This window comes from Salvia miltiorrhiza, chromosome 2 (genome assembly GCF_028751815.1).
Source record: "Salvia miltiorrhiza cultivar Shanhuang (shh) chromosome 2, IMPLAD_Smil_shh, whole genome shotgun sequence".
Classification (NCBI taxonomy): Eukaryota; Viridiplantae; Streptophyta; class Magnoliopsida; order Lamiales; family Lamiaceae; genus Salvia; species Salvia miltiorrhiza.
The window spans coordinates 35,998,528-36,013,301 of record NC_080388.1 but is presented as its reverse complement, the minus strand read 5'-3'; the positions used below and the strand labels follow the sequence as shown (position 1 = coordinate 36,013,301).

At 31.3% G+C, this 14,774-nt stretch overlaps 2 protein-coding genes across 2 annotated transcripts; one reads left to right on the top strand and one right to left on the bottom strand.

Moving 5' to 3' along the window:
• The first annotated feature begins 3,332 nt into the window (after positions 1–3,332).
• LOC131012205 (uncharacterized) lies at positions 3,333–4,993 on the top strand. The gene is made up of 2 exons (XM_057940111.1): positions 3,333–3,768; positions 4,538–4,993. Exons 1-2 carry the CDS (start codon positions 3,576–3,578, stop codon positions 4,894–4,896), a joined length of 552 nt encoding a protein of 183 aa, XP_057796094.1. The 5' UTR covers positions 3,333–3,575; the 3' UTR covers positions 4,897–4,993.
• Positions 4,994–5,042: 49 nt separating this feature from the next.
• Positions 5,043–7,021, bottom strand: LOC131012204 (cytochrome b561 domain-containing protein At4g18260-like). The gene is made up of 5 exons (XM_057940110.1): positions 6,712–7,021; positions 6,452–6,601; positions 6,187–6,348; positions 5,574–5,722; positions 5,043–5,505 (listed from the first exon to the last, which is right to left on the bottom strand). Exons 2-5 carry the CDS (start codon positions 6,572–6,574, stop codon positions 5,193–5,195), a joined length of 747 nt encoding a protein of 248 aa, XP_057796093.1. The 5' UTR covers positions 6,575–6,601; positions 6,712–7,021; the 3' UTR covers positions 5,043–5,192.
• Between the last annotated feature and the right edge of the window lie 7,753 nt (positions 7,022–14,774).

Sequence of the window (14,774 nt, the reverse complement as noted above, 5' to 3'; positions counted from 1 at the left end):
ATCCTAAATTCTTTCCGGGTTTTATCTATTTTATTTATTTCAATCGCTTTCTTTTATTTATGCTTTTATTTTATTTTATGATGTCTGGCTAAGTTCTTTTATCTGAACCTAGGGTTTGTACAAAGGTTTTTTAATATGTGTGTTTGATTTGTTGATATCAATTTGCCCTCTAACTTGTGATTCATGATTTCTGGTTCCTGTTTTCTTGTAAATTACCTGATCAATAATTTACATGTCTAGTTGTTCAGTTTGAGTCTTGAATGCGATAATTGTTCAGCCGATTCAGGAATGCATAATATAGTGTTAGCCTTGAGTCTTGAATGCGACAGGTGAAGCTATAGGAAGCTATTCTTTGTGTGCTATTTGGAGTTAATTTATTCATTGGAGTCTTGAATGTGAAAAGGGGTAAATTAATCTACGTTCATAGGTGTTCGTTAGAGAAGCTTGTGAATAATATAGTGATCTTTCATCAGAGTTGGATTAAATTGGTAATTGAATTAATAGATTGAACGCATGTGTTTGAGTAACGATAGTACATCCCTAGGGTCAGAGTTTTTTTTTATTATTATTTGAGTTTTTATCCTATTTTATTTGTTTTGTTTGGAGTTTAGTTTTATTCTTCGTTCTTATGGGAGTTTGCTTGAATACTACTAGAGTTTACTCGGGATTACTTAGAGTGATTCGTTATAATAGTCCCTGTGGATACGATACTCGACTTGCTGTTTCTGTGTTACGATTACACTGTTTAGTTGCAGTTTTTGTTGCTATAAAAATAGTGATCATAGATCTAGTCGCCGGGACCAAATGGAGAGTAGATCGAGGCGGTGGAACCCTAGATTGAGTAGCTCGCCACAGCTGTTGGGACTCATCAAAAGAATTGAGTTGCATGCCGAATAAATCAGTTTTCGGCACCATGGACTCGGTTTCCGGCATCAGGGACTCCGTTTCCGGCACCATGGACTCAGTTTCCAGCACCTCAAGCCCAAGAAAGGCAGCATAGGATTTTGCCACCGTTTCCATGGACAGGAGGTCGGTGAATCCCGAATCGTTCTCCACCGATGGTGAAGCCTAGACAAAATTATTAGACATCTGTGATTCAGACATAATTGAACGGAGAAGAAGAAGATCAACGAAGAAGAAGAAGATCGGCAGAGAGGATAGGTTTTCCCAAAAAGGGAATGAATTTTACAAATTGGGATAGAAACCCTAGGTTACAAATGGGCCGATATAGGTCATTTAGTGGGTTAGGTAGGATTATTTAATTAAGGTGTTAATTAGGTTAATTATTTTAGGTTAGTAAATTTAAGGGTAAAGGGTAGTAAAACTTAAAAAGAAGGGAGAGTATAAATGTCTAAAAAGCAGAATAGGAGTTTATTTGGTGGACAGAAATTTAAGGGCAAGTAGGAGTTTATTTCGTGGACGGAAGAAGTATTAATTTTATAAAATGTAAGGTAAACATAAATTGAGGTGGTTTTCTATACATTTGTCTGCACCATGTCGACGGTTTAATATAGCCTTCTTTCCTTTTCGCCCAACACAAATAATGCTTTTCTTAATAATAAATGATACTTTTATTAAATGCAAATGATACTTCACAGATGATGCAATTTTTTAATGATATGACACAAAACGACTTCGTTTTATGTCATGTCATTTAAAATAATAAAATATAAATTATACGGTAGCATTCGGTGAGCGACGTCTTAATTCCGAGGATTGAAAAATACACGTGGGTCATTTTTTATACAAATCTAATAATTTAAAATTTTAAAAAATATTTTTTATAGATCGAGACATTTTTTATAAAGTGGGTATAATTTGATATTTAAGATGATATTTACCCAATTTTTTTTTAAAAAAAAATCGGACCGAGCTACTCGAATCCGACATGATCAGACTTTTTTTTTAGGATATATTTGTCAAAAAAGTATGAGAGAGAAATAAAGATATTGTTATTTAAATGAGAAAAGATGTAATTATGTGTGGGCCACAATGGAATATGATGTAAATAATGAGTTATGTAAAGTTATTTGTTATGTATTGACTTTCTATATTTAGAAATGGTCTATTAAATTAGAACCTTCAAATAAGAAAATGTGACTTATTGAATTATGACGGAGGTAGTATTTTAAACAAATGAAAATTTGATAAATACAAATTCAAAAAATCAGAACGGACTAATAAATAATAATATATCATAGTTTAAAAATGAGTGCATTACCTAATCAATAATGAAAGAAAACAACAAAATCCCCGGAAGTCTACAACACAAGACGTCCACTTCCTTAGCACGAAATTGGCAACATATATAGTCTCTTCGTCCCGCAAAGCTTGAGCAATATTTTTTTTGGGTTGTCATGCGAAGGTTGACTAGTTTTCTTATGTGGCATTTTTTTTCCATTATTCACTTTTTCACCTATCACATTTAACACACAAAATACTAACTCCTTAAAATCCGTGCCGAAAAGAAATTGTTCAAGTTTTGCGAGACGGAGGGAGCAGTTTGTAAAATCAAAAGAAATAAGCAACAGACTTTGTAAAATTAGTAAAGGTTTAATTGCACCAAAATACACAAACTTTAGTCACTTTTTTCATATTGCACATGAATTTTGAAATTTATATTTTAAATCACTAATTTTACAACTCGTTCAATTTTTTAATAGTTATGTTTCCCCCTTAGTATAATGCCCTAATTAAAAGATTAATTTGAGTTAAAACGTCAAAACGATGTCGTTTAACATTAATATGATGTAGTTTAATTATTCAATGCCGAAATGATGTCATTTTTACTAAGACACATGTATATATGCGCGTCATGTTAAATAACACGTTGAATTTTAGGATGCTAGAATTGAATTTTATGGAAAAATTGAACGGGTCACAAAGTTCACGATTTAAAATGTAATTTTTAAAGTTTGTGTGCAAAATAAAAAAATAACTAAAGTTTATGTATTTTGGTGCAATTAACCCATTAGTAAATGCATCATTTTTTTTTGCTAAATTTTGTGCAAAACAAAACAATATTTTATCAAGTGATTATTAACTATATTGAAAATACAATTCAATGTTTTATCGATAAAAAATTGTTTACTCATGATACTTATAACAATTTTAATAATTTGGGTCTTTGGTTGATATTATTGATAATTCGTGATAATTTTATTACAATTGTAATAATTTAGATTTTTGATTCATATTATCACTTGTTCAGACTTCAGAACGTTTTTAAAAATAGACATATGATTTAAGGTTTAAATTAATATTTATCCTAAAATGTTTACAAGAATTTTCTATTAAAAATATTAAGAAGCCTGGTCTAATTACTGGTCTCCATCCTGGCTAGATCATCTCAGAAAGAAAATTTAAAATCAAATTGCTGTTACAAAAGGCTGATTTGTTGCATTAGCTTACTGGCCCCCCAAAAAAATATTTTATGTGGATGAGCTTATTTGGACAACCGCCATTTAAATTGAGGTGGTGGTTAAATTTAACGAATTTGTTGCCACCTATGCTACAATGGAAGCAGAAGCCCATTTTCCACGTTCAAGAAAACCACAAACGAAGAATATTTTGGTATGGCGCTGAATCTTGGAAGTGCTTCCACTGCTCTCCATCCAAGACTGTTAATTTCTTCGAAGATTTCGAGGCAGAAAATTGGGCTGAAGCTCCACGACACTCCGTCTCCCCCTTGTCTGAAGTCGGCGGCTGCTCTGTCTGAAGGAACTGAGAGCAAAGTTGCCGAGGAACAAGATCCACCTACTTATTCTGGTAAGCGTCTCACCGTTTTCTTCATTTCAACTTCTCCGGGATTTCATGTTTTGTTGGATAGGATTGTGGGGCTTTCTTTAGTTCATTACGTGATTTTGAAGGAGTTTAAAATTTAAATTTGGCCTATTTTTAACTTAGTTTGCGATTTATTTAGAAGTAAATTGTTTTTGTGGTGGTTTTTTAGGATCTTGAATGATTTGTACATGGTTTTTGGCATCTGATCTTACAGTTAGTTCTAGCTGTTAAAAATGTATCCTGTTTTATTATGTGCATATTGTTTCATTTGCGACTACTTCAAGAAATTGGTTGTTTCAACCTCGTAAATGTAATTTAATTGATTATTTCTTTGAATTCTTGGTTCAACTGTTGTCATTTGATACAATTTCCCAATTTGGAAATCCCTAAATTTTGTTTATATTTGAGGAGTTCCTTCAATTAGTTAGGCATGGGATGAGATCAATCAGTTGCAAGTTTCAAATATTTAACAGTGTTTCTCCTAAATTAGTTGACATTAAAGGCTTAGATTTGAAAATGAAGCATAAAGTAACTATTGTATGTAGAAAGGAAAATTTAAGGTCTTGTAATCAGCAAGGAAAGAGCATTTTGTGACTAGTTTATGTGCTTTGTTTGCTTTGTGTTCATTTGCAAGTTCTCTACTTTCAACTGAAAAATTTGTAGTTTGCTAGTAGTTTTTTGTCATAGCCTATTGAGATATAGTAGCAACTCCCTTTGCCACCACTGATTTTGTATCCTTTGGCGTTGATGATAGGGTCGTCCACTTCAGCTCGGATACAGATGGATCTCTTGGATCAACTCACATCTGGTGGCACCTCTAGCCAAGGTTATGAGAGTGATGGTGGACCGAGCATACGCGAACAGCTTGCTAATTTGGTTGGAGACCGCGATGATGATTTCACTATCCCATTAGGTAAGAATCTCAAGAAGGTCACTGCCAAGTTCCTAACCACATCACAGAAGAGAAACATCCGAAGGCAAGCTTACTTGAATGAAGTATCCCGCAGGAACGACTCTGTCTTCTTTGCCACTATCGGTGCCTTTGTTATCCTCCCGCCTATTGTCATTTTAGGAATAGCAATTGCAACAGGTTACGTGCAACTCTTTCCATAAAAAATACTACATTCTATACATATCATAGCAAAGCCACATTTTGCCTTGTAAATTTCTCACTTTGATAAATCTTGGTTGTTGCTTTTTCTTGGTGTCATTCGTGACCTAGAGTTTGTTTTGCACGTTCAACGCATACGAATCCAGCATGACGAACACTTGCATATTCATTTATGATTGTAGAATGTATAAGACGTCGTGTCTAGTCAGAATTTACATACATGAAGTTGAAAAATGAAGGAATTCCAATATGAATGCAAATATGACTGTGTTACTAAAAAAATCTATTGTATATATCATCAACAATGTTCACTTGTTGTTTCTTTCTGCTGGCACGTCGGGAACATCTCTCGATCACCGGTAGGCTGCACTGGTTTATTCCCTAGGATTGGCCCTTGTTTCTGAATATAGTGCCATTTTTCTTGGAGGAGATAGAGGAAGAGTGTGAGAGAGATCTGAACAGTGAAGAGGATTGTCCAAATCCTCACATTCTTTAAAGTTCTCTTGTGGTAGGCTTGTAGGCCAGTGTATATGTTGATAACTCCAAGTAAAGAAACAACTATTCCAACTAGCCAGTGAAAAACAAACCAAATATTCCTGCTTTTGCTTACCCTGCAATCAAAGAATATCATATGAGTATACATCTGTATCGAGTGCATTCTTAAAGATCAAATAAAGACCTATGCGGCCTGCAGATGCCGGCCAGTGCTTGTAACCACATGATAACATAAAAGGCGAGGCCGATCCTCTGGTGATCATTGTTGAAAGAGTTGTCGAAGTATTTTATTGACATTACTGCTGCTGCTGTAGCAAGTAGGACTGAGACAACCTGGATGCTAAATATGAGTTAGTGAAGGAAAATTGATCTCTAGCTAATGTTTGAGGCACTGCATTATTATCATTACTATTATTATTATTATTATTATTATTATTATTATTATTATTATTATTATTATTATTATTATTATTATTATTATTATTATTCTTGTGAATTAGTTAGAGGTTCAAATTTTTTGAGATATGTTGGTTACATTACATTGGTACAACTAATTAAGCAGCTTTTAAATGCTCATTATGAAAGAAGATTGAGTCTTTTAATTTACTTTCTCCCCAAGAAATCATAATGATGATTAGCACCAATTAAAGATGACTAATTTAGATTATCTTTGAGTCATTAAAGATGGTTGCCTAACCAACAAAAGTGATTTTTGATACTGTTGATATGTTTCCATCAACCATCATTGCATAGGTAAATATAATTAAATCAGTAGAAAAGAAGAATGATGGGCTTGCCTGTGTAATAGCATGTATATAGAATATGATTCTGAGCCTTTTCCCAGATTCCTCTCTGTTAGACATTCTCTTTACGAGTATGGCAGCCGGCATCAGCAAGCCGACTGAAGCCCAGAGGAGAAATCCATGGAGTTTGATCTCGAATAACAGTTGGGGAGTCACCTAAAAACCACACACACTTGCACACAGTTGGCACCAGCCTATTCTTGAAAACTCAAGCATATATGGTTTCTTGGATTCTCTAGTACATGGGACATGTATGTACCTTGTATCTGTTGCTAGAATCCATGGTTGGAGCTTCTTGCAACGAGGCGACTGGTGGCGGAAGATTTAGAATGTTGAGGCCTACAGGTAGAGCAAGAGCCACCAGCTTCTGAGAAGAGGGCATTCTTCAAAATGAAGAGGATTTCAACACCTAAAAGAGTGAAAAAAAGCAGCAATCATGCTATTGAGGAAGAGAAAGCCATCTCTTGCTATATAGATTTGTCATCACAAATTAGCAAGAAAGAAGAAGTTGCTCATTACTCTTTGGGAGTGTAAAGGCAAAGTTGGATGATTAGATTAGTGTTGTTTCTTTGTGTAGGACTCACTATATATTGCATTGGAGTTTATAGCTTTGTTATGTGTATAATAAGAGATGAATATATATGTTTGAGGAATGGGGAGATTTGATTAGATTTCAAGGGGGGTGGGGCCATTTTTTTGGATTTAATGGAAGGAAATGAATGTAGAATTTAGGAGATGGATTGTTAGTCAGAATTGAGAATTAGCATTGGTGGAAGATTAGAAATTTGAGATTTTGTAGTGGTCTGCAAAAGTTTATGCTGTCACACTATCTTCTGCTACTCCCACTATGTGCAGACAATTATAGAAACTGTAAAGTAGCATATTTATATATATATGCTGCTTTTTGAAAAAGTTTAAATGAACTTTCATTATCTCTACGTGTTTATTCTTTGTATTTTTATTTTTTTTATTAGTACGTGTTAACTATTGTAAACAAAATAAAAGAAAGATATATCGGACATATTATACGAGTAGAGCGAGTCTAGAGACTTTATTGGGTATAAAATTAGTTAGGGTTGATGGGAGTTAGGATTTTAAAAGTAAATAGATAAAATTATAATTATATATCGAATTAGCATGTTATATTTATATACATACAACACAAAGGTAAAGATATTATAACTTTGAATTATACAAAATATTATATGAAAAAGAAATTATTATCACGTGTCGTCGGTAATACATCTGTATCTATCATAATTCTCATTATTTTGTAACCTTTTCCCTCAAAATTTATTCTAAAACTTTTGATGTGTTTTTTCGTATATGTCGTCTCGTCTTTGCTTTTTTTTATGATGAATGATTCAGTTATGGGTTCACTGTTATAATGGTCGCTAACAGAAACAGCTCACTAAAGCATATATAAATAGAGAATTTGTGGAGACTGATTATGCAAACTTTAGTTGTGGGAAATCTAAGTAATTGATTGCAAAAATTCAAAAAAGTGAAACAAATGGTCCCTCCCTCCATTATCATCCCTATACATTTTAAATATAAGTCGTACGTTTTATTATTTTTCATCAGTTATGTCGTTTTAATTTTAGATACCAAAATTAACCTCATTCATTTATCACTATTAATTGCCTCTCGTTTTTCTTTTTTCATCTTTCATAATGGACAGCTTTTTTTCTCCTTTAATTAATACTTCTACTTACTAGTATTTTTTATTCAAACATTTTTTGTAAAAATTATCATTAAATGAGGTTATTGTAGGTCTAAATTTATATCATTAAAAATTGTGCAAAACAGTAAAACGATTAATATTTAGAATGGTAAATTTTATTGTTATCAATAATTATTGTCACTATACTGTAAAGATTATCATTAAATGAGGTTATTGTAGTTTTTAGTGACGAAAATTAATATAGGTGACGATTGTATTTATGTCATTACAAATAGGTTTTTGGTGACAAAAAAATTGTTGTCATAAAATAATGTATCAATGATAAATTTTATTATTGTCGATAATTATTGTCACTATATATCAGTGATCGTCTTAATTTTATCACTGTAAATATATTAATTGTAGCACCCTAAATTCTTAATGTTCTAGAATATTACCAAAAACTTTCTATTTTTATAGTATATAACTTGACGAACTAGACCTAATTAATTAATAATTTAGCAATAAAATAGATTAAAAAATCCTACAATATTAACTACATAAATCCTCAAACTAATTTAACAATTATAAGGTTTTTCACTCGAACAATTTTAATTAATAAATTAAGTCAAACAACAGCACAACAATTCCTTAACAAAAAGTATAACTATTCTTCGTAAATGGATTTGGATAATTTCTGCCAACTTATGAATTTTAAGCACACTGAATACAAATCGAACCTATAAATTTAAGGTACAAAGAACATACGAATTGATAAAAAGAAGATCGAACAATCTATCCAAAAAAATGGAAAAAAAAAAAATCCCAATTCTAAATGTTTAAATTAATTTAAACTCAACTTTCCATAAATTAAAGGAAGTAATATATATATGAAAGTTTTAAGAGCCCAAAGTTTTTTCAGGCCCATAACTTTGACTGTTTTGCAAATGTAGGACAAATTTTTTTGAGCTTGCAATTGTAGGACAAATTTTCAAAAATTGAGCATAAGTAGGACAAATTGAGCCCGAAAAATCAATTTATCCTGCAATTGCAAGCTCGAAAAATTTTGTCCTATATTTGCAAAATGACCAAAGTTACGGTCCTAAAAAAAAGAGAGAGTAGAAAAAAAAATTAAAAATTTAATTTTTAAATAAATATAACTTTTACATTTCACATCAAATATTTACATAAAATATATCAAATTAAAGCTCTTGTTGTGATCTTTAATTTGATATGCATATTAAATATTTTGAGTGGCAAGATATTAAATTTTTGCCACGCAAGAAAAGAAAATATAGGGGAAAAAAGGAAATAAAATATCCCCTTAAAAAAGACAAGATTTCAATTTGAGTGGAAAATTTGGAGTTATAATAAAATTCAAGGATTATTTATAAATTATATTTTTTAATTTTGTTTATCTTTTAATTATTTTATTTTATTTCTTTCTAAAATTGTAAAATTCGACTAATTATAAAATATGTAATATGCATATCAAATTAAAGATCACAATAAGAGCTTTAATTTGACATATTTTATGTAAATATCTGAAAAAATTCTATCTTCTCTCTCGTTTTTTTAGGCCTGTAACTTTGATAATTTTGTAAATGTAGGACAAAATTTTTCGGGCTTGCAATTGCAGGACAAATTAATATTTCGGGCTCAATTTGTCCTATTTATGCCGAATTTTTGAAAATTTGTCATATATTTGCAAAACATCCAAAGTTACGAGCCTAAAAAAACTTTGGACTCAAGTTTTAACCATAATCGAACATATAAAGAAAACGACTTAAATTTTTATATGACTTCTTTATCCCTAGTTATTCTCAACTTCCATGGCTACCTCAACTCTTGAATTGCAAAACTGAAAAAAAAAAAAAAAAAAAAAAATAGGGGCGAGGAATTGTAAATATACTCAGAGAAAAATAACGCAATTATCCATATACGTTAAGTATGTAATTAAATCATATTATCATAACACATAATACTTGTAAAGCATGAGACAATGGGGAAGAGATTTGTGCCCCATCACTAGTTCTTAATCATAGTCTGAGTTAATGGGATAGAGATCGGAGCCTCATGACTTATCATAAACTTATAACGTGAATCGATTGGATAGAGACCTGAGACTCATGATTAATTATAAGCCCATGTTTGGTTGGGTGTTTTTAGAGGTAGGAAAGGGAATCAAGTAATTGAATCCATTACTTGTTGTTTGGTTTGAGTAATGGGATAATCATTACCCTTACTTGAGGGTATTCCAATCACCCAATTTGTTACCCCTTAAAATAGAGGGGAAACAAAAGAAAGGGAATCCCTTACTAATGATTCATTTCCATTGTTAAACCAAACACTCAATAAAAGTAATAGTTATTGTTACCATTCCACTCCTTTATTTGATTCCATTCCCTTTCCATTCCTCTACTTGAACCAAACGAGCACTAAATATACAATGCAGATTCTTAAAAAAAATGCTATATGTACGTATATAATCAAACATAAAATAAAAATGTACCAACAAGCATAAATTTCTCACCTTAATGTCGAACACAAATAAACAATCAATTTCGGGGCGAATGAATATCCTTGTTAACTAATTGCTTACGACCCAAAAAATATCTAATCCTTTTTTTTCGTTTTTTTTTTAGGTGAAAAAATATCTAATCCTTTCTATAGTATAGAGTATGTGCGTGTTTTCTCTGTGATAGGACTTGGTCCTTATTTATTTTAGTGTTGGGGATGAATTTAATAAACATGAAAATGAGGCTTGCGTAAATCTCCTAATTGAAAGTAAAATAAATAATAAATAGTCATAATGAAAATGTGATTAAACGAAATACAACTTCAATGCATAATTTCTTGAGTGTTTGTTTTTAAAAACAGAACTCATGGTTTTTCTTAGTTGTAGTGTTACGCATTGAACTTTCTCCTTTCTTTGCAAATTTTTACTTCTCCATTAAACTTTCTCCTTTATATATATAAAGAAGTAAAAATTTGCAAAGAAAGAAGAAAGTTCAATGATATATATATATATATATATATATATATATATATATGCTAAAATAAGAACGCTTCTTAATATATAAATTAGGAACCATTTTCAGCCCTTAGATCATCAAGATCTACGGTTGATTCATCACCTTGTTGGATAAATTCATGGTCCTGGGTTCGAATCCCAAAGGTAGCAAAAAATTATTTTTCGCAATTCATGCCTTTATACACTTTATTCATGCGTGTTATACATAAAATTCATGCATTTTTGCTGGTTCGTAATTCTTAAAATAAGGGTGGTTTATTGAATAACCGCCCCCTATATATATATATAGGGGGCGGTTATTCAATAAACCACCCTTATTTTAAGAATTACGAACCAGCAAAAATGCATGAATTTTATGTATAACACGCATGAATAAAGTGTATAAAGGCATGAATTGCGAAAAATAATTTTTTGCTACCTTTGGGATTCGAACCCAGGACCATGAATTTATCCAACAAGGTGATGAATCAACCGTAGATCTTGATGATCTAAGGGCTGAAAATGGTTCCTAATTTATATATTAAGAAGCGTTCTTATTTTAGCATATATATATATATATATATATATATATATATATATATACACGGGCGCGCTCCAGTGAGACCTCCTATTTTTCGTGTAACATGAGGATAATGAATAAGACATATAATACTAATGAACAAACATATATGTAACGAACAAGATGTATATATTGATGAACAATACAATATATACTGATTAATAACAAAATTTTAAAAATTCGGCTCCCTCCAGGATTCGAACCCTGCGAAAAATAAAAAAATCTCTCTCCAGATACAATATCAGCCATATGATTGATAAAATAAACGCACCAGATCGTGCCCTAGATCTCACTAAAATTAGGGGGTCTCATTGGAGCGGCCCCCTATATATATATATATATATAGAGAGAGAGAGAGAGAGAGAGAGAGAGAGAGAGACAGAGAGAAAGGTTAAACAGAGAATGCTAAATATTTAGAGAATAGAGAATTCGTGAAACAAAAACGAACAGATGAATAAATTTGATGAACAAATCAATGTACCGCATGAACAACAATTTGCCCAGGTTCGAATCCTGCTGGTGACAGTTTTTCTCTTTTTTTACCAAATACATCTGTTCGTTAGTTATATTGATCTGTTCGTAAAATATATAGACTTGTTCAAAATAAAATATATAATAATTCTCTGTTTAACTTGACCCTATATATATATAGAGAGAGGTTCAATTGAGAAGCACAAATGTGTTGAGAAGTGAGAAGCAATCTAAATAGGTGTGAACAAGTTAGTACATGTTGATGAACCTATCAATTAATTTTTATGAACGTGCGTTTGGTATGGGGTTTGAAACCTGGCGGTGGCGTGTTTTTTAACAAATTAAATAGATTCTTATGTTCATCAGTTATATTGGTATGTTCAATGAATTTATTGATATGTTCATTAATCTCATTTCCAGCTTCTCAATAGAACCTAACATTATATATATATATATATATATATATATATATAATGGTTAGAATTTAGTCAACAAAAGAAACTGTGCATCTATTATATTTTACTGTGCAATTAAAAAATATGCAATTTATGCAATTGAAACCAACAATGCAAAATACTCAAGCAAATCGAAATTGTACATCTATGCAATTGAAACTGTGCATCTATGCAATCGAAATTGTGCATCTGTAGTTTAATCTCAGCCTTCTATTTTATTTAAATCAATGGTTTTAAATTGGTTCCTAGTTTTCATCTTAAGAGGGGTTTTTATATTAACCCTACCCTATATATATATATATATATATATATATATATATATATATATAGAAAGAAGATCATGTGAGAATGGCATTTTATTGTGACACCTAAGAACTAATCCTACCCATTCAATTTCTTAATCTAACGGCTGGCAGAATAATTAACATTCAGCATGTTAAAATGGCGATTAAAGGTAATTATGGTTATTCATCGCACACTTATCCGTTATTTCCCTAATGTCATGCAAATGATATCCTATAATTATGGTAATTTAGATTATGGTCAAACAAACATACCCACTAACTCACGGTTTTTTAGAATTAACATATCTTTGTGAATCTCTCCTTTTCTTCATCAAGAATTGGTTTCCCAAAAATTTAAAGAGATAACTTACATCCTCTAAATTAACCACTTGTTCATATGAAAAATGAATTATTATGATTCTGTTCATAAACAATAACTTGTTATACATTTCAAACAAATGAACATCTACATTATAAACAATGACTCGTTCACCTTCAGTGTTCATGCATGATGGTCAGTATTCATTCTTATTCAAAGTTCATTACCTTAGTTTGTGGTTTGAACTGTGTTGAACTTATCTTTTATTCATGACTGTAATAATTGATGAACAGACTTTTTTCAATCAATGAACATGTTTTTTGTTCATGTATATTATCACATGAATAAACTCGAATGCTGATAGGGCTTGTTCGCATGTATTTTGAAACCTCAACGTATGTTGTTCGTGCGAACATAAAGTCACATTCATGGGTGTTGTTCATTCATGGTCAAATTGTTCATGTATGTTATTTGTGTGAATAAAACAAATGAAGATTCATTGATTACATTAGTTTGTGCTTTGAAAAATTTTAACCTTACCTTTTATCCATGACTGTATTAAATTATGAACAAGTATTTTCCAATTAATGAATATGCTTTTGATTATGAATTCCGAACATGGAACATTATTTATAAAACATTAAAAAAAATTACAGGGAGAAGTCTTTGATATTGGTCAACAACGGTGCATAACCAAATTTCTGCACATTTTTTCATAAGCATACATGAGCAATTATAACAATGAAAAATGAATAAACTTTGATTTCAACTACCAAATGCAATCATGAGTCTGTGCTTTATTGAAACATGACATAAAACATAATATTTTTTAGAAGTCTATAACTTGTTCATAATATTACTGACTTATTTCATCCAAGTAAGACATAGTTAGCATTGAAGTTACTATTCTTGTACAACTCCCGATAATGTGTAGACGCACATTTCAGCAGCCCTCCTATTACATCATTGTACTCACAACTTAAAATTGTGCCACAATATCTAACTCGCATACGGCTCCTATGACGTGGAGACGACGACGATATTCCACACTTCTAACTTGTTGATCCATTGCGCATAACGACGACAATCTGAAATTTAACACATAGCATATTCATATACGATGATAGAAATGAATAACGTATATTATATGCACATACACTATATTCATAGCATATGTCATACATGAACAACTCCACATCATATTCACACATTCAATAAGCATAAACAAAATCTTATATTAACAAATATACCTCATATTCACATTATAATCATTGCCAACAATAATAATGATCAACAAATGGTATATTTATATGTAGTAATTCTTAAAACATCCACACAAAAAACATACACGAGCATACGAACAACCTGTAGCCACTTGTCATGTTCATATCCAAATAAAGATATGAACAAAGCATTTTGCCAGAAATAATTACTATGTTCACATGCACAAGGTAAAAATAGTAATACTTACTATGTTCACATGAACAATTGAAGGGAACAGGTGGTATTTAGTAATACTTACAATATTCACACGAACAAGTAGCATGAATAACAATATTTCCATTAACACTAGTCATATTCACAACATTATGTACAATTACACAGACTAATCCCAATGTAAAAGACCAAAATACACACGGAGATTGTCATATTCACACACAAATATGAACAACAAACATAGACACATGAACATGAAATTGAAGAAAATCATCGTCGGAAATCACACAAGAAATTGTCCTATCGATTCCCCACCAAGCCGAAATTGTCCTATCGATTCCCCACCAAGCTGGTGTTCGT